Source organism: Oncorhynchus gorbuscha, linkage group LG01 (genome assembly GCF_021184085.1).
Source record: "Oncorhynchus gorbuscha isolate QuinsamMale2020 ecotype Even-year linkage group LG01, OgorEven_v1.0, whole genome shotgun sequence".
Classification (NCBI taxonomy): Eukaryota; Metazoa; Chordata; class Actinopteri; order Salmoniformes; family Salmonidae; genus Oncorhynchus; species Oncorhynchus gorbuscha.
In genome coordinates, this window is record NC_060173.1 from 93,194,808 (window position 1) to 93,214,754 (window position 19,947).

At 41.8% G+C, this 19,947-nt stretch overlaps 1 protein-coding gene across 3 annotated transcripts in view; it reads left to right on the forward strand.

Moving 5' to 3' along the window:
• The first annotated feature begins 5,343 nt into the window (after positions 1–5,343).
• LOC124046178 (exportin-4) overlaps positions 5,344–19,947 on the forward strand; it is a 53,033-nt gene continuing 38,429 nt past the window's right edge. For all 3 annotated transcript variants that reach the window (XM_046366287.1, XM_046366278.1, XM_046366295.1), the window contains exons 1-6: positions 5,344–5,480; positions 6,577–6,682; positions 9,394–9,535; positions 9,648–9,786; positions 12,696–12,812; positions 12,963–13,116. In XM_046366287.1, the coding sequence (XP_046222243.1) occupies positions 5,415–5,480; positions 6,577–6,682; positions 9,394–9,535; positions 9,648–9,786; positions 12,696–12,812; positions 12,963–13,116 (724 nt within the window). In that variant the 5' untranslated portion in view covers positions 5,344–5,414. The remainder of the gene's footprint in view (positions 5,481–6,576; positions 6,683–9,393; positions 9,536–9,647; positions 9,787–12,695; positions 12,813–12,962; positions 13,117–19,947) is intronic.

Sequence of the window (19,947 nt, forward strand, 5' to 3'; positions counted from 1 at the left end):
TTGGCTTTGAATATTAGACTTAACCAATTTTAGCAGAAAATTGAGAAAAAACTGTTGATGTGAGAAAGGTGAAAGATGGGGATCAATTCAGTTAATTTATTTGGACTTCTACAGGAACTTGTCTGGCATTGAAGAGCACTGAGTTTAGACAACATTAAATCATTATAATTTACAGACATGACAGATCACAAACACAAACACAGAGCTACAGTGCATTTGGAAAATATTCAGACCCTTAAACTTTTTCCAAATGTTGTTACGTTACAGCCTTATTCTAAAATGGATTTATGAAAAATGTCACACATTACCCCATGATGACAAAGCAAAAGCAGGTTGTATAAATGTTTGCAAATGTATATAACACAAAATGTAATTATTTACAGAAGTATTCAGACCTTTTGCTATGAGACTTGAAATTGAGCTCAGGTGCATCCTGTTTCCATTGATCATCCTTGAGATGTTTCTACAACTTGATTGGATCCACCTGTGGTAAATTCAATTGACTGGACATTTGGAAAGGCACACATGTCCATATAAAGTCCCACAGTTGACAATGCATGTCAGAGCAAAAACCAAGCCACGAGCTCAAAATAATTGTTCCGTAGAGCTCCGAGACAGGATTGTGTCGAGGGACAGATCTTGGGAAGGGTACCAAAACAATTATGCAACATTGAAGAATGGAAGAAGTTTGGAACCACCAATATTCTTCCTAGAGCTGGCTGCCCGGCCAAACAGCAATCGGGGGAGAAGGGCCTTTGTCAGGGAGGTGACCAATAATCCAATGGTAACTCTGACAGAGTTCAGAAGCCACTACTCAGTAAAAGGCATACAACAGCCCGCTTGGAGTTTGCCAAAAGGCACCTAAAGACTCTCAGATCATAAGAAACAAGATTCTCTGGTCTGATGAAACCAAGTTGAACTATTTGGCCTGAATGCCAAGCATCACGTCTGGAGGAAAACCTGCTCCAGAGCGCTCATGACCTCGGACTGGGGTGGAGCTTTACCTTCCAACAGGGCAATGACCCTAAGCACACAGCCAAGACAATGGGCGAGTGACTTCGGGACAAGTCTCTGAATGTAATTGAGTGGCCCAGCCAGAGCCCGGACTTGAATCCAATCTAAAATCTCTTGAGAGACATGAAAATAGCTGTGCAGCAACGCTCCCCATTGAACCTGACAGAGCTTGAGAGCATCTTCAGAGAAGAATGGGAGAAACTCCCCAAATACAGGTGTGCCAAGCTTGTAGCTTCTTACCCAAGAAGACTCGAGGCTGTAATTGCTACCTTAGGTGCTTCAACAAAGTACTGAGTAAGGGTCTGAATACTTATGTAAATGTGATATTTCAGTTTATTTCTAATAAAACTGTTTTTGCTTTGTCATTATATGGGGTATTGTGTGTAGCTTGAGGGGGGGACTATTTAATCAAATTTACAATAAGGCTGTAACGCAACAATGTGGAGAAAGTGAAGGGGTCTGCATACTTTCTGAATGCACTGTATATACAGTTGGAGTCTGAAATTTACATACACTTATGTTGGAGTCATTAAAACTCATTTTTCAACCACTCCACAAATTTCTTGTTAACAAACTATAGTTCTGTGCCTTTAAACAGCTTGGAAAATTCTGGAAAATTATGTCATGGCTTTAGAAGCTTCTGATAGGCTAATTGACATAATTTGAGTGAGTTGGAGGTGTACCTGTGGATGTATTTCAAGGCCTACCTTCAAACCCAGTGCCTCTTTGCTTGACATCATGAGAAATTCAAAATAAATCAACCAAGACCTCAGAAAAAAATTGTAGACCTCCACAAGTCTGGTTCATCCTTGGGAGCAATTTCCAAATTCCTGAAGGTACCACGTTCATCTGTACAAACAATAGTACGCAAGTATAAACACCATGGGACCACGCAGTCATACCGCTCAGGAAGGAGATGAGTTCTGTCTCCTAGAGATGAATGTACTTTGGTGCAAAAGTGCAAATCAATCCCAGAACAACAGCAAATGACCTTGTGTGACCTTAGATGCTGGAGGAAACGGGCACAAAAGTATCTATATCCACAGGAAAACGAGTCTTATATCGACATAACTTGAAAGGCCGCTCAGCAAGGAAGAAGCAACTGCTCCAAAACCGCCATACGGGGATGATTGCAAGCCGAAGAACACCATCCTAACTGTGAAGCACAGGGGGTGGTAGCATCATGTTGTGGGGGTGCTTTGCTGCAGGAGGGACTGGTGCACTTCACAAAATAGATGGCATCATGAGGCAGGAAAATTATGTGGATATATTGAAGCAACATCTCAAGACATCATTCAGGAAGTTAAAGCTTGGTCGCAAATGGGTCTTCCAAATGGACCATGACCCCAAGCATACTTCCAAAATTGTGGCAAAATGGCTTAAGTACAACAAAGTCAAGATATTGGAGTGGCCATCACAAAGCCCTGACCTCAATCCTATAGAACATTTGTGGGCAGAACTGAAAAGGCGTGTGCGAGCAAGGGGGTCTACAAACCTGACTCAGTTACATCAGCTCTCCAAAATTCACCCAACTTATTGTGGGAAGCTTGTGGAAGGCTACCTGAAACGTTTGACCCAAGTTAAACAATTTAAAGGCAATGCTACCAAATACTAATTGAGTGTATGTAAACTTCTGACCCACTGGGTATGTCATGAATGATATAAAAGCTGAAATAAATAATTCTCTCTACTATTATTCTGACATTTCACATTCTTAAAATAAAAGTGGTGATCCTAAATTACCTTAGACAGGGAATTTTTACTAGGATTAAATGTCATGAATTGTGAATAACTGAGTTTAAATGTATTTGGCTAAGGTGTATGTAAACTTCCGACTTCAACTGTAACAGAAGCTATGGGTTTATATGTTACAGCAGATGATAAATACAGTGCAAAGAATAGTTATTGCAAAATACATGATCATGATTAATACTGAGCAACGTCACAATGTCCACAGGACTCTGCTTTTAATCACAGGCTTCTTTAAACTGCTAAGTGCATGTTAAGCATTTTAATGCTTCTATGAACAAAATATTTCAGAGTGCTGTTTGTACTAGCTGTGGACATAGGGAAACTAGGACTAGTTATGCAGTTCCTGAAGAATCTGACATGTCCACACACATCAGCAAGATCAAAAGGCCATATGTGCAAAAGAAAAGAAGACAATATTCAGAGTAGGTTGTAGTCAGACCTTAACCCCATACCTTTAAAGTGAAGAGTTTGGGGTTTTGTAGTAGCCTGGCTGACACGACTCACATGGTACACAGCATAATGGAGAGCTGTGAAACATTGGCCTGGACAAGAGTCCGTTCTTGGTGCAATATTCACACAAAAGTTGCTTGAGCTTTGTTTGGTTCTCTCTTTTTTTCCCAGGGGGTTTGACCTGTCCTTTGGATGTAAAAATCCAACAGTTGTGTTGGTAGGTGGCGGTGCTCGGGGGCTGTGTGTGGCTGTCCATGTGGGTATTTTAGTGAGAAAGACACATAGGAGAACCAATCTGTTAAAAAATCCCCCTTCATTATCCACACTTTGTACCTACAACATCAAGACTTTGAGTTTGAGGTAGCTATTTTGGGTAGCTGTCCATTGTGGGGTAGTTGTGTTGTTTTGGGTGGTAATTGTGGGGTTGTTTTGGGCATTGTGGGTAGTTCTGGGTTGTTTTTGGTTGGTTTGAGGTAGCTGTTTTGGGTAGTTGTTCATTGTGGGGTAGTTTGGGTTATTTTGGGGGTAGTTGTGTTGTTTTGGGTATCTAGTGTTGTTTTGGGTGGTTGTTTTGAGCATTGTGGATGTTTGTGGGTTGTTTTGCTTTGGATAATTAGAAGATTGTCCCCTGAGAGTTTGAAATTGTATACAGTGAGCTATACCAATATCAGCATTCTGGCTGTACCCAATATTATTTAGCTCTATTTTCAACGGTACTGATACAAGATCATTTTCATAACATTAATGAATTCAGATGCCATTTAAACTGTTCATTTCCATCAGATGGAGAATGTGAAATGTGGTCATCAGTTGGTAATGGCGCTTGTAAATGCATTTTTGTCTTACCATAATATTTATTTTTTTAAATGAAAGCATTTTTGTATAATATTTATTTAGAAAGCAGTATAAGGACGAGGGTGTTCAAATATAGACCTGAACATCTTTTTATTCAGTATTCTATTCAAATGCAACAAGACACACAGAGAACACTTAGAAGGTGTTTTGACATAAATTGTCATTTTTCTCAAGTCTGTCATTTCACTGTGTGGGCTACCTCTCTGAATGTGTTAAAAAGGTTGCAGAATATGTTTTGATGCACACGTGAACTGAAACATGGGTTCCATTTAATCAATGGTAAGATGAGCAATACAGTGAAATATTGAAATGGGGGGTTGATTACAACTTAAATCTATGCAGGTTATTCATCTTGGTTGAAAGAGGTTTATGTGTGGTAGATGGATGAACATGTAGATTATGATAAACTTTTTACCAGTGGAGAAAGTCCAGCACACCATCTATCCTAGACAGCACAGGCATTGTATGTATTCAGGAAGAACTAGTTATCACGACACCAATAATTATGTACGAATTGATGACATTTTCAAAAATAAATATGTTAACCCTACCATGAAGTGTCAAATATTTATCTTACAGAAGGAAACAATGAGATAGAACAATCAGAAGTACAACATACAACAGATGAAATCAAATGACAACAGATGATGTTGTGGGCTCAGATTTGAAGGACACGCACACACCATTTAGACATAACTGGTAGGCTTTTATCTGTCACATAGTTCTAAGAAATGTGGCTGAATATTTTTTCATAACTGACATATCTCTTTAAAGTCATTTACATCATAATTTGAAGCTATAAAATCACATGTAAAACAATATATTTTCTATGATAGGCTAGTGGGGCAAGGAATTACATTTCATGAGGGCAACATCACTTTTTTTAATAGGTATAATTTGTGTCCTATGTTATGACAACCATAACATTATGAACAGAATAGGTCCTCTGGGGGTTATGATAAGGTAAAGGTAATAGCATAGATCTCTGGTAATATGTAATTTAGAACACATATAAATAGGCCCACTTCAGTGCAAATCTTTCAATAAGCCATTTTGACAAAAGGATTCAAATTATTTTCTGACTTTTTTGGTGCGCTCTCCTGGTGGTAGGAATCATCTATAAACGTTAAGGTATCACAACATATGACGTTTGCAAACGTCTTGGCTTGTAAAAATTAAGACCTTATGTTCAATATTTTATTGCTATGTTTTTTTAAAATTACATATCCTCCATAGAGCGACGCACTGTCCTGAAACTCCCTGCAAAAAGTCTCCACTATCAAATTGGCCAGAGTACCCCTAATCCCATAATTCAGCGCATGGCGCGTCATTGAAGAGAGACAATGATGGCGGCGGTTGGTGCACCAGAAGTGATTTCACAGCTGGAAAGCGCTGCCAAAGTTTTAATGGTGAGAAATATAATCTTTTTTTTGTTAAAGTTTTTTGGTATGTGTTTAGTTCTTGGTTTTATTGAGGGTTATGTGACGGCGAGCGATCTATCGGGCACAGTTTTTTATCGGAAAGGATACTGATGCGTGGCGCAGTGTTGTCTCCATCCTGCAAAAATCTAGCATAGCCATCACCCCCAAAAGCCGCTAGCTATGTGTGACAGTGTCTGTTGTGACGATGTTTCCAAAACACTTCACTAGTAGAACACTCATGTTTACAGGGAACCACACACTTGTTTAGCTAGTTAGTTTGATTCAATACTCAAGTTGTATTTCTTCAACGCTAGACAGTTCGGTGAACATCCCCATTGCAGCCCGCGTCGTTAGACACGCTGTTGATTCACCATGTTCTACGTTAGCTAGCTAGCTATTGACTTTACCGTCTATTTGTCACCAACGTTATGCAACAGTCAATGAGGACACTGTCTCAATTCCCTGAATATATTACAAAGCACAGCTTTTAGTAAAGGAAAAGTGATATATTGGAAACAATTAGCTTAACCATCGGGAAGGGTTGGCTTGCTAGTACAGTAGTTGGCTAAAAGTTATCGATCACACACTTGATTAAGCACCATGCTTGGTGATTGAAGTACTCTTGGGAGCTCGTGCCAGTTACTTCGAATAACATTATTCATGTTTGAGTTTATTCTATCCATGCTATTGTTTTAGCCACATAATTATGTAACTGTGTTGAATAAGAGGTTAGCTAGTTAACAGATTATGGTCCAATAGTTTCTAGACGTGTGTGACGTGTATGTTCAGGGGAAGGGGTGGGTATGGGAAGGAAGCCCCTGTCGTGCCTGTGGTCAGGAGAGATAAAATGGTATTTCTCGCCTCATTCCTGGCCATGGTGACGTTAGTCAGAGATCTTAATTTACTGCAATTAGACCTGGTTTGGGATTTTCCTGCCGAGCCCCATTCTAGCCACACTCCTTGGTTTACCGCGTATGTGTGTGTTTAGTTGTGTATATTTTGGGGGTCTTTTAAGGTGTGTGTGTGACTTTACCTAGTTGAGATATGGTGTAATTGACTGTACACAAATGGTATGTGTGTTTAGGCACCGCCGTCCATGGTCAATACAGAACAGAGGCAGCACGCAGAACACATATTCCTCTCCTTCCGGAAGTCTAAATCACCCTTTGCTGTCTGTAAGCACATATTAGGTAAGTGTCCCTCTAACAAAAAAGCTTCAAAACACTCCTCAATAATGTTTGTTTGTGTGTGTTAGGCCTAAATCAAATGTTATTGGTCACATACACATGGTTAGCAGATGTTATTTTGAGTGTAGCGAAATGCTTGTGCTTCTAGTTCCAACAGTGCAGTAATATCTAACAAATTCATAACTACTACCTAATACACACAAATGTGAAGGGATGGAATAAGAATATGTACATATAAATATATGGATGAGTGATGGGCAAGCGGCGTAGGCTAGATGCAATAGATGGTATAAAATACAGTATATACATAAGAGATGAGTAATGTAAGATATGTAAACATTATTAAAGTGGCATTTTTTAAAGTGACTAGTGATCCATTTATTAAAGTGGCTTATGATTTGATCTGTGTTAGTGATGGCTGTTTAACAGTCTGAAGGCCTTGAGATTGAAAAACAGCTTCTGTCTCGGTCCCAGCTTTGATGCACCTGTACTGACCTCGTCTCCTGGATGGCAGCTGGGTGAACAGGCATTGGCTTGGGAGGTTGTTGTCCTTGATCTTTTTGGCCTTCCTGTGACATTGGGTGCTGTAGGTCTCCTGGGGGGCAGGTAGTTTGCCCCTGGTGATGTGTTGTGCAGACCTTACTACCCTCTGGAGAGCCTTACGGTTGTGGGCGGAGCAGTTGCCGTACCAGGCGGTGATACAGCCCGACAGGATGCTCTCGATTGTGCATCTGTAGAAGTTTGTGAGTGCTTTTGGTGACAAGCTGAATTTCTTCAGCCTCCTGAGGTTGTGAGGTAATTTTCCTACTGCGCCTTCTTCACGATGCTGTCTGTGTGGGTGGACCAATTCAGTTTCTGTGATGTGTACGCTGAGGAACTTAAAACTTACTACCCTCTCCACTAGTGTCCCATCGATGTGGATAGGGGGGTGTTCCCTCTGCTGTTTCCTGAAGTCCACAATCATCTCCTTAGTTTTGTTGACGTTGAATGTGAGGTAATTTTCCTGACACCACACTCCGAGTGCCCTCACCTCCTCCCTGTAGGCCATCTCGTCGTTGTTGGTAATCAAGCCTACCACTGTTGTGTCGTCCGCAAACTTGATGATTGAGTTGGAGGCGTGCGTGGCCACACAGTCGTAGGTGAACAGGGAGTACAGGAGAGGGCTCAGAACGCACCCTTGTGGGGCCCCAGTGTTGAGGATCAGCGCGGTGAAGATGTTGTTACCTACCCTCACCACCTGGGTGCGGCCCGTCAGGAAGTCCAGTACCCAGTTGCACAGGGCGGGGTCGAGACCCAGGGTCTCGAGCTTGATGACGAGTTTGGAGGGTACTATGGTGTTAAATGCTGAGCTGTAGTTGATGAACAGCATTCTCACATAGGTATTCTTCTTGTCCAGATGGGTTAGGGCAGTGTGCAGTGTGGTTGAGATTGCATCGTCTGTGGACCTATTTGGGCGGTAAGCAAATTGGAGTGGGTCTAGGGTGTCAGGTAGGGTGGAGGTGATATGGTCCTTGACTAGTCTCTCAAAACACTTCATGATGACTGAAGTGAGTGCTACGGGGTGGTAGTCGTTTAGCTCAGTTACCTTAGCTTTCTTGGGAACAGGAACAATGGTGGCCCTCTTGAAGCATGTGGGAACAGCAGACTGGGATAAGGATTGATTGAATATGTCCGTAAACACACCAGCCAGCTGGTCTGCGCATGTTCTCATGTTCTGAGCAAGGAACATCAAACGTTAGCTTTTTTACATGGCACATTTGCACTTTTACTTTCTTCTCCAACACTTTGTTTTTGCATTATTTAAACCACATTGAACATGTTTCATTATTTATTTGAGACTAAATTGATTTTATTGATGTATTATATTAAGTTAAAATAAGTGTTCATTGTTCATTCAGTATTGTTGTAATTGTCATTATTACATATATATATATATATATATATATATATATATATATATATATATATATATATATATATATATATATATATATATATATAAATCTATATATATATATATATATATATATACATAAATCTATATATATATATACAAAAATAGCCTTACTGAAGAGCTCAGTGACTTTCAATGTGGCACCATCATAGGATGCCACCTTTCCAACAAGTCAGTTTGTAAAATGTATGCCCTTTCAGTGCTGTTATTGTAAGGTGGAAATATCTAGGAGTAACAACGTCTCAGCTGCAAAGTGGTAGGCCACACAAGCTCACAAAACGGGACGCCAAGTGCTGAAGAGCATAGCAAGTAAAAATTGCCTGTCCTCGTTTGCAACACTCTCACTACCGAGTTTCAAACTGCCTCTGGAAGCAACGTCAGCACAATAACTGTTTGTCGGGAGCTTCCTGAAATGGGTTTCCATAATCTGAAACGGCCGCACATGAAGCCTAAGATCGCCATGTGCAATGAATGCTAAGCGTCGACTGGACTGGTGTAAAGCTCTCCGCCGATGGACTCTGGAGCAGTGGAAATGTGTTCGCTGGAGTGATGAACCACACTTCACCATCTGGCAAGTCCGACAGACAAATCTGAGTGTGGTGGATGCCAGGAGAACACTACCTACCCCAAACCATAGTGCCAACTGGAAAGTTTGGTGGAGGAAGAATAATGTTCTGGGTTTGGGCTAGGCCCCTGAGTTCCAGTGAAGGGAAATCTTAACGCTACTCTGTGATTAATGTGCATCTGTCACCCTCCACAGAGACCAGTAAGGTGGACTATGTGCTGTTCCAGGCAGCCACGGCCGTCATGGAGGCGGTGGTACGGGAGTGGATCCTGCTGGAGAAGGCCAGCATCGAGTCGCTCCGGACATTCCTCCTCACCTACGTTTTACAGAGACCCAAGTAGGCGTGTGTGTAGCGGCAGCATGAATTAGATTCTCAAGGATCTATCAATCTCACTTCATGGAGGCCTCTAATGCAGTTTAAAAATAAATCTCTCCTCTCTCCCCCCCAGTCTACAGAAGTATGTCCGGGAGCAGATCCTGCTGGCTGTAGCGGTCATAGTGAAGAGAGGCTCTTTGGACAAGTCCATTAACTGTAAAGGTATCTTCCACGAAGTCAGCCAGCTTATCAGCAGCGGCAACCCCACAGTGGTAAGAAACACCGGTCTAATTCTTACACTTATCACAGACACGAGACACATGTATAAGGCAGTGTTTACACAGGCAGCCCAATTCTTATATTTTTCTCACTAAATGTTATTTTAACCAATTACATCCTATCTTTTCATGTAATATATTTTTCAGAGCTGATCTTATTGGTCAAAAGAATTGGGCTTCCGAGGTAAACGCAGCCTACTTGACTCCGCAGCCCAATTCTGATCTTTTTTTAGATCAACAAGTCCACTCTGAAAAAGATCTGATGTGAAAAGATCTGAGGTGATTGGGCAAATGATCAATTCATGGAAAAAACATCAGAATGTCATAATTATCAAAGATGTGAAAGGAGTACACTCGTTAGTGATATGGGAAAAGAGCTCCACAAGTCCACTCCTTCAAATCCCACAGTGATAGATGTTCACTCTGCTTCTGGCTTTAAAACCAGTTAAATGTAATGTATGTAATCTACATTATCCCCAAAAGTAATTAGTTATCACGAGAGGGCCATAAACAATAACTAGTAATGCCGCATACTCAAAAAAAAAGGTTCAAATATCACCTTTCTGGTAAAAAAATAGCTATACATTGCTGGGGAGTAGTCACTTTTGAGGACACAAGCTCAAGTACACAGTACAAATATTTATGATGTACAGTGCCTTCGGAAAGTATTTACACCTTGACTTTTTCCACATTTTCCTACGTTACAGCCTTATTCTACAGTTGATTCAGTTGTGTTTTTTTTTGCAAATGTAATTAAAAATAAAACACCTGAAATAATACATTTACATAAGTATTCAGACTATTTTCTCAGTACTTTGTTGAAGTGCCTTTGGCAGCGATTACAGCAATGAGTCTTTTTGGTTATGACGCTGCAAGCTTGGCACACCTGTATTTGGGGAGTTTCTCCCATTCTTCTCTGAAGATGCTCTCAAGCTCTGTTAAGTTGGATGGGGAGCGTCACTGCACAGCTATTTTCAGGTCTCTCCAGGGATATTCAATCAGGTTCAAGTCTGGGCTCTGGATGGGCCACTCAAGAATATTCAGAGACTTGTTCCGAAGTCACTCGTGCATTGTCTTGGCTGTGTGGGTAGTCATTGTCCTGTTAGAAGGTGAACTTTTACCCTAGTCTGAGATCCTGAGCGCTCTGGAGCAGGTTTTCATCAAGGTTCTCTCTGTACTTTGCTCTGTTCTTCTTTCCCTCGATCCTGACTAGTCTCCCAGTCCCTGCCGCTGAAAAACATCCCCATAGCATGATGCTGCCACCACCATGCTTCACCGTAGGGATGGTGCCAGGTTTCCTCCAGATGTTACGTTTGATATTCAGGCAAAATACTTCAGTCTTGGTTTCACCCGACCAGAGTATCATGTTTGAGTCCTTCAGGTGCCTTTTGGCAAACTCCAAGCAGACCGTCATATTCCTTTACTAAGGAGTTGCTTCAGTCTGGCCACGCTACCATAAAGCCTGATTGGTGGAGTGCTGCAGAGATGGTTGTTCTTCTGGAAGGTTCTCCCATCTCCACAGTAGAACTCTGAGGCTCTGTTAGAGTGACCACCGGGTTCTTGGTCACCTCCCTGACCAAGGCACTTCTCTCCCGATTGTTCAGTTTGGATGTGCAGCCAGCTCTAGGAACAGTCTTGGTGGTTCCAAACTTCTTCCATTAAAGAATGATTGAGGCCACTGTGTTCTTGGGAACCTTCAATGGTGCAGATATTTTTTACTACTTTTCCACAGATCTGTGCCTCGACACAATCCTGTCTCAGGTCTCCACAGAAAATTCCTTTGACCTCATGGCTTGGTTTTTGCTCTGACATGCACTGTCAACTGTGGGACCTTATATAGACAGGTATGTGCATTTTCAAATCATGTCCAATCAATTGAATTGACCACAGGTGGACTGCAGAAACATCTCAAGGATGATCAATGGAAACAGGATTCACCTGAGCTCAATTTCAAGTCTCATAGCAAAGGGTTTGAATACTTATGTAAATAAGTTATATGTTTTTTTATTTTGAATGTCTTAAAGCCTTTTTTCACTTTGTCATTATGGGTTATTGTGTTATTGATAATTGATAATTTTATCCTTTTAGAATGAGGCTATTCAACACAGCTGTATGAATAAGGCTTGAAATTAATTATATGCTTTCTAAAAATACTATAATAAAATTGTAAAACGACTAACTATAAGATTTCACCTTCCTTATAACCGAAAACTACATATTTGTATGTTTAGTGTTAAAATGCTAATTTTCTTGATCAAAACGTCTGCCCCCATTTCTGTGAATGTCTCACAGAACTCTAGCTTGTCTTCCTGAACTTGTTTGGAACTCGCCTTTCATCTTATATTAATATTGCCCATTTATGACAGTGTTTTTGTTTAAAATCTATGAATGATTTATAGCTAGTAATCTAAAATATCTCTGAATGTGCCACAGTGACGAAACCACACCTGCTGCATTATGATGATGTAAGGATTCCAGGCATATTTTGTTAGGGGCTGTGACGTGGATTCAGCCATGAGTTGGACAGTCGGAAGAGCGAATGAAATGGTAGGAGGGACATTCCAGCTTAATGTGATGTCAGAGTTATAAGCTAAAATGTTGGTTGGAGCCGGTACCAGAACCACGCAGGTCCCCAAAACAGGGGAGTTAAATGCCCACGCGGTACCCACCGTTCCTTTGAGATTTCTGGCCTCACCAACCTGATATGAGCTCTCCCAGTAGTATAACTGTCTCCACTAGATGGCAGTCATTCTTCAGGAGGCCAGGGAGGTTTTCATGGCTTGGATCTATTTAGATCTGTCCTCTTTAGTAAGCCGGCTGCTGTCCTCTGTCAGCTACCCTCAATGTGACATATGACATCAGACTGTGTGTGTGACCTCAGACCTGTGTGTGTGCCCCTGCAGCAGACACTGGCCTGCTCCATCCTGACTGCCCTAATCAGTGAGTTCTCCAGCTCCAGTAAGACCAGTAATATCGGCCTCAACATGGAGTTCCACGGCAGCTGCAAACGCATCTTTCAGGTCAGACTTCCGTTCCTCCCGCTCCTTTTTCCTCCTTTCTCCTCTGTTCATCTAACTGAATGCTATGCTCTCTCTGGCTTGGTAGTAGTGTGTGTTTGTGTTGACACCTTTTGTGCGTGTGTTTTTGTTCTGATGTTTGTTCACGTTCAGGAGGACAACCTGCGTCAGATCTTCGTATTGACCATGGAGGTGCTGCAGGAGTTCAGTCGCAGAGAGAACCTCAACGCTCAGATGTCCTCTGTGTTCCAGAGATACCTGGCCCTGGCCAATCAGGTCCTTAGCTGGAACTTCCTGCCGCCCAATCATATCCTTTCTTGCGTCCGCAGTGTTTCCCTATTGGTGGGTTAGGACCCACTGGTGGGTAGCAGTTTATTCTCTTTGGGTCATGGAAGAATTGTATTAAATATTGTTTTTGAAAATGCAGTGCATTCTGAAAGTATTCAGACCTCTTGCCTATTTACACATTTTCTTACGTTACAGCCTTTTTCTAAAATGGATACAATTATTTTTTTCCTCATCAATCTACACACAATACCCCATAATGAAAAATCAAAAACAGATTGTTTGAAATTTTTGCAAATGTATATAAAAAATTAAATCACATTTACTTAAGTATTTAGACCCTTTACTCAGTACTTTATTGAAGCACCTTTGGCAGCGATTACAGCCTCAAGTCTTCTTGGATATAATGCTACAAGCTTGGCACACGTGTATTTGATGAGTTTCTCCCGTTTTTCTCGGCAGATCCTCTCAAGCTCTGTCAGGTTGGATGGGGAGTGTCGCTGCACAGATATTTTTAGGTCTGCAGGGATGTTCAATCAGGTTCAAGTCCGGGCTCTGGCTGGGCCACTCAAGGACATTCAGAGACTTGTCCCGAAGGCATTCCGGCGTTGTCTTGACTGTGTGCTTAGGGTCATTGTCCTGTTGGAAGGTGAACCTTCACCCCAGCCTGAGTGCTCTGGAGCAGGTTTTCATCAAGGATCTCTGACTTTGCACCATTCATCTTTGCCTCGATCCTGACTAGTCTCTCAGTCCCTGCCGCTAAAAAACATCCCCATAGCATGATGATGCCACCACCATGCTTCACCATAGGGATGGTGCCAGGTTTTCTCCAGATGTGACACTTGGCATTCAGGCCAAAGATTTTAATCTTGGTTTCATCAGACCAGAGAATCATGTTTCTCATAGTCTGATTCCTTTGGGTGCCTTTCGGCAAACTCCAAACATACTGTCATGGTCCTTTACTGAGGAGTTGCTTCTGTCTGGCCACTCTACCATAAAGGCCTGATTGGTGGAGTGCTGCACAGATGGTTGTTCTTCTGTAAGGTTCTCCCATCTCCACAGTAGAACTCTGTAGCTCTGTCAGTGACCATTGGGTTCTTGGTCACCTCCCTGACCAAGGCCTTCTCCCATAATTGCTCAGTTTGGCCGAGGTGGGCAGTTCTAGGAAGTCTTGGAGTTTCCAAACTTCCATTTAAGAATGATGGAGGCCACAATGTTCTTGGGAACCTACAATGCTGCAGAAATGTTTTGTACCCTTCCCCAGATCTGTGCCTTGACACAAAGCTATCTGAGCTCTATGGCCAATTCCTTGAACCTCATGGCTTGGTTTTTGCTCTGACATGCACTGTGAACTGTAGTTCCTTATATAGACTGGTGTGTGCCTTGTCTAAACCTGTTTTTGCTTTATGGGGTATTGTGTGTAGATTTAGGGAATGTTTTTTTTTTTAAATCAATTTTAGAATTAGGCTGTAACATAACAAAATGTAGAAAAAGTCAAGGGGTCTGAATACTTTCCGAATGCACTGTAATTTTAGGGATGGTAAAACATTTTCCGTGTGGTCTTAAATGACTAAAAGCAGATATCTTTTCTAAATACTTTATAATGGAGCCCCATGGAAAATGTGTAGAATTGCAGAAACTAGCTTTAAAACGGTAAAATATTGTCTTTGCGGCCGAAAGGGGGGGCCTTTAAAACCGCGCCATTGGCCACCCTAACTTTACCACCACTGCTGAAATCCGTTGAGGAAACACTGTAGACTGGTTTGATATAAACATTGGTCTTGTATGTTAGGTGTGTAATATGAAAATGTGGCTGTCTTGGGTACAGTGCAAAAGGTTTGGGGTGTGGCATATGGTCGTACCACTTATGTTTTCATTTGTCACTCTCATTTGGCTGCGTTTGTGCTCATTTGGCTGCGTTTGTGTGGGTGCGCACACGTGTGTGTCGTTGGCCTGTTGAGCTCATTGGAGCGTTAATCCTACTCAGACTAGCAGCCTCTCTCTCCCGGCTCTGTGTTTAAAGGGATCTGAGGTGGCGTCGCTGCAAACCAGGGTTATGTATCACTTTCAAAGAGGCCCTGTGTGTCTGTGCCCATACCAGATAGCAGCCTGATAACCAGGCCTCTTTAATGGGGGACAGGCGAGGGGGTGGATTGCCGCCAGCCTCTTTAAACCCCACAGCTTGTTGAGTGTCCGTCTGGAATGCCAGACATGGTCCTGTGTCTGTATGTGTGTTAGGGTTTCTGTTCGGAAAATATGTCTCTGTACAACGTGACCGGGAAGATTTTAATTTACCAGACATTTGAGAAATTTACAAGAAATGTATCTGTCTATATATATTTTTTTAACTGGGCAAGTCGGTAAAGAACAAATAATTTTCCACAATGACGGCCAATTGTGCGCCGCCCTATGGGACTCCCAATGCCGGATGTCAAACAGCCTGGATTCGAACCAGGGACATGCTTTATGGGGTATTGTGATGCCTCTTGCAATGAGATGCAGTGCCTTAGGCCGCTGCGCCACTCGGGAGCCCATATGCATTCATATCCGTGAGTAGAAAGAGAGTGAGAAAGAAACCTCCGACCTGGCGCAGCTAGTGCCATCAATAAACGAGGGATATTGGCCAAATGAGCTAAATGTATGTGTCCTCAAAACAGCCATATAACAAATTACATAAACACTATTCCTTGTGTTTTGATATGTAGTATTTGCTCAAGGGCACATTGACATATTATTCACCTAGTCATTTCAGGGATTCAAACCAACAATCTTTCAGTTACTGGCCCAATGCTCTTAACCGCTAGACTACCTGCCAGCCAGTAGCATATGTAAAACTTTATAACCAATATTTTTTACTTTCCTAAAACAATAATTGTCCACCTCACATTCTTCCTTACCTCAAGTTCAACTGTCAGTAGCTAAAGCTTAATAATAGCTACACCACATCAAAGGTTTCTAAACTTTGTTAGGGTAATATCAAAAGTAAATCAAGCATTTGTTTATAGGGAAATACGAGCAGGCTATTACACTGAACAAAAATATAAACGCAAAATGTAAAGTGTTGGTCCCATGTATCATGAGCTGAAATAGAAGATCCCAGAAATTATCCATATGCACAAAAAGCTTATTTCTCACATTTTGTGCACTACTTTGTGTACAACCCTGTTGGTGAGCATTTATAATTTTCCAAGATAATTCATCCACCTGACAGGTGTGGCATATCAAGAAACTGATTCAATGACATTATGACTACACAGGTGAACCTTGTGCTGGGGACAATAGAAGGCTACTCTAAAATTTGCAGTCTTGTCAAACAACACAATGTTACAGATGTGTCAAGTTTTGAGGGAGTGTGCACTTGTCATGCTGACTGCAGGTATGTCCACCAGAGCTGTTGCCAGAGAATTGAATGTCATTTCTCTACTATAAGACATTGGAGGTCAATGTCATTTTAGAGAATTTGGCGTGCCATTCATCCGAAGTTCATGTCGCAAGGATCTGTACACGATACCTGGAAGCGGAAAATGTCCCAGTTCTTCCATGGCCTGCATACTCACCAGCCATGTCACCCATTGAACATGTTTGGGATGCTATGGATCGACGTGTACGACAGCGTATTCCAGTTTCCGCCATTATCCAGCAACTTCGCTCAGCCATTGAAGAGGAGTGGGACAAATTTCCACAGGTCACAATCAACAGCCTGTGAAGGAGATGTGTCGCGCTGCATGAGGCAAATGGTGGTCACCTTTTTTTTAAAGGTATCTGTGACTAACAGATGCATATCTGTAATCCCGGTCATGTGAAATCCATAGATTAGGGCCTAATGAATTCATTTCAATTGACTGATTTCCTTATATGAACTTTAACTCTGTAAAATCTTTGAACTTGTTATATGTTGTTTATTTTTTCTTCAGTGTATATTGTGGCAAACACAACGTTACAGTTGAGACTTAATTTGGGCAAAGAAAATGACTCAACAGAATGAAACAAAACACTGGCGAACTGGTTTAAACCTTCACAAAAGTTTTGAATAGTCTATATTGCAGCAATTACCAACAGACTACTACCTAACATACCCAACAAATGATAGCAATAGGCTAATGATATTTATTTTAAGACAGGCCTGCTTATAACCCATCTTAAACCTAATACACAGCAGACAATTATTAGGCTGTTGATTTGGCTATTAGCCTATTATACTGCAGGAAACGGTGCTCCTACTGACTCCAACAGTTGAACTTGAGGTGAGGAAGAATGTTTTAGGCCTACCATAGTTTTTCCTATAATCGAACAATATAATGCTTATCTTTAGAAAAAATATTGGGATAGAAAAGGAATGAATTAGCCCCTTTCTGTACGTCTATATCTGTGTCGGCAGACGCAGTAGCCTGTCTGACAAGGGTAAAGAAATGCATGTCGTTGTTGTAGCATGCCACCGGCATCTCTCTCGCTCTCTCTCTCTCTGGGGCTAGGCCTAAGCTTCTTTCTTTTTATATATTTAAAATTGTACATTGCATGCCTATGCATGCAATACCGATGCATTTAGTGCTCAAATCTCTGACAACTGAACTGTGAGATGGACAATTATTGTTTTAAGAAAGTAAAGCCCATACAACAGTAGGCTATGAACTTTTACATAAGTGGCCTTGCGGTAAGAGCGTTGGGCCAGTAACCGAAAGGTTGCTGGTTCGAATCCCTGAGTTGACCAGGTGAAAAATCTCTGTTCCCTTGATCAAGGCACTTAACCCTAATTGCTCTTGTAAGTCTCTTTGCCTAAGATCGTCTGCTAAATGAAACTCAAGGAATTGTGTTTTTGTAATTGTGGCTCATTTGGCCAACATCCCTTGTTTATCGATGGCTCTGGCTGCGTGGGTGGACATGCAATGCATTTGGATGACCGATACATTTCTCAAATGTCCGATAAATTAAAATCTTCCCGGTCACTTGTCCGGCGCCACATTTTCCTTGCGGAAACCCTGGTGTGTGTGCTGTCTGGATGCTTGTTTGATCGGAGAACAGATTTATGAAGACTTCTGGGAAGGTAAAGCAGTGTGACCTTCTGTCCATGTGTATCAGACATGTCTCTCTGTCTGAATTTGAGTGTATGTGTCTGTGACCGTGTGTGTATCAGGGGGCCACTCCTTAATTGCATGCCTGGCAGCTGTAGCCTGTTAGCCCCTCTCTCCTTTTTAAAGACTCTTTTTAAAACACCACAGTGGCTCCATCCTTCACAAACCAACCGTGTGGCATGTGTTTCATCTGTCTGCGCCACACTCCCCCCCTCTGGGCCCAGCATGTGGCCCCTGCGTTAGTAAGACAGTGCGTCTCTCCACTCTGATGTTAACCCCAGAGTCGGGATGGAGACGTGGTCAAGCTCAAGGCTGGTCAGGTGCTCTGAATGGTTACTGTGGATGACACAACCCCTAGTCCTGCCCCTTGCCTTGAGCCACTGGGGACCTTGACATAAACACACACACATTAAACAGGGAATACGGCTGTCTTGGGGATGGCTGTCCCAACTCATGCACAGGTGAGGGGGAATCAGGTAATATTTGGGGAGACCGCTTCTACCGTATGCTACTCCAAATATTGCGATATCCGATATAATTTTGGCCCATTTGTGTGCTTATTCCCAATATTATAGTCACATTCTCATAAATTGTCTAGTGAAAAAAAAATTGAGCTTAGTTTATGGCTGACCCTGTAAAACAACACATTTCAAATCAAATCCAATTGTATTTGTCACATACACATGGTTAGCAGATGTTAATGCGAGTGTAGCGAAATGCTTGTGCTTCTAGTTCCGACAATGCAGTGATAACCAACAAGTAATCTAACAATTCCTAAACTACTGTCTTATACACAGTGTAAGGGGATAAAGATTATGTACATAAGGATATATGAATGGGTGATGGTACAGAGCAGCATAGGCAAGATACAGTAGATGGTATCGAGTACAGTATATACATATAAGATGAGTATATAAACAAAGTGGCATTGTTAAAGTGGCTAGTGATACACCTATCTGTTGTATGTGACAATAAAACATCTTTGTTTTATACATTTCTATTCATTTAGAGATTAGGGGTTCTCGAAGTGGGATCCATGGACCGGCTAGGGGTCCGCAGAGGTACTGCAAGTGGTCCGCGGACAGTTTTCTTTTTATGTATCTCACACACACACACACACAGTTTGGACTCGCCTACTCATTCAAAGACTTCTTTAAGTTATTTTTTACATTGTTGAATAATAGTGAAGACATCAAAACTACAAGCAGCGCACACACATTGCATTGGAGTAAAACCAATCAATGTTTTGTGTGATAATGTAGGCTAATCTTTATAGTTGCTGCCATATCGTAGCCACTAGCCAGAGTTACTGAAAGGAATGTAACTCCCCACTTGAGTTTTGCATTGGGGCAAAAAACTATATGCGTTTTAACCACCTTAAGATCATGCAAGTAACACATGAGTAGGCTACCTAGCTGTGTACCCGGACCGGTAATCAGTCTGACAATGGGCAAGTTTGTTTTGCATCGCCCGGCACACGATTATTCCTCATGCTGCTATATCGTAGCGAGAGTTGATGAAAAAAGAACTAGCGACGTTTTCTCTGCCTCGTGGAAATATTTGTAGAATTGTAGGATATTAGCTTTAAAACTGCAACAACAAAACGCATTAAATATGTAGAATTAAAATGTTCCTTCCCAGGTCCCGAGACTTCGTCTCGAGGTTCGTCCTGTCATGCACTGCCGAAGTCTTAGTAAAGTCCTTGTGTGCTATTTGGATCTCCCTCCCGATTTATGAGAGGGTACCTGATGAATTTGCTATCACAAAAGGCGTCCCCAGCCCAA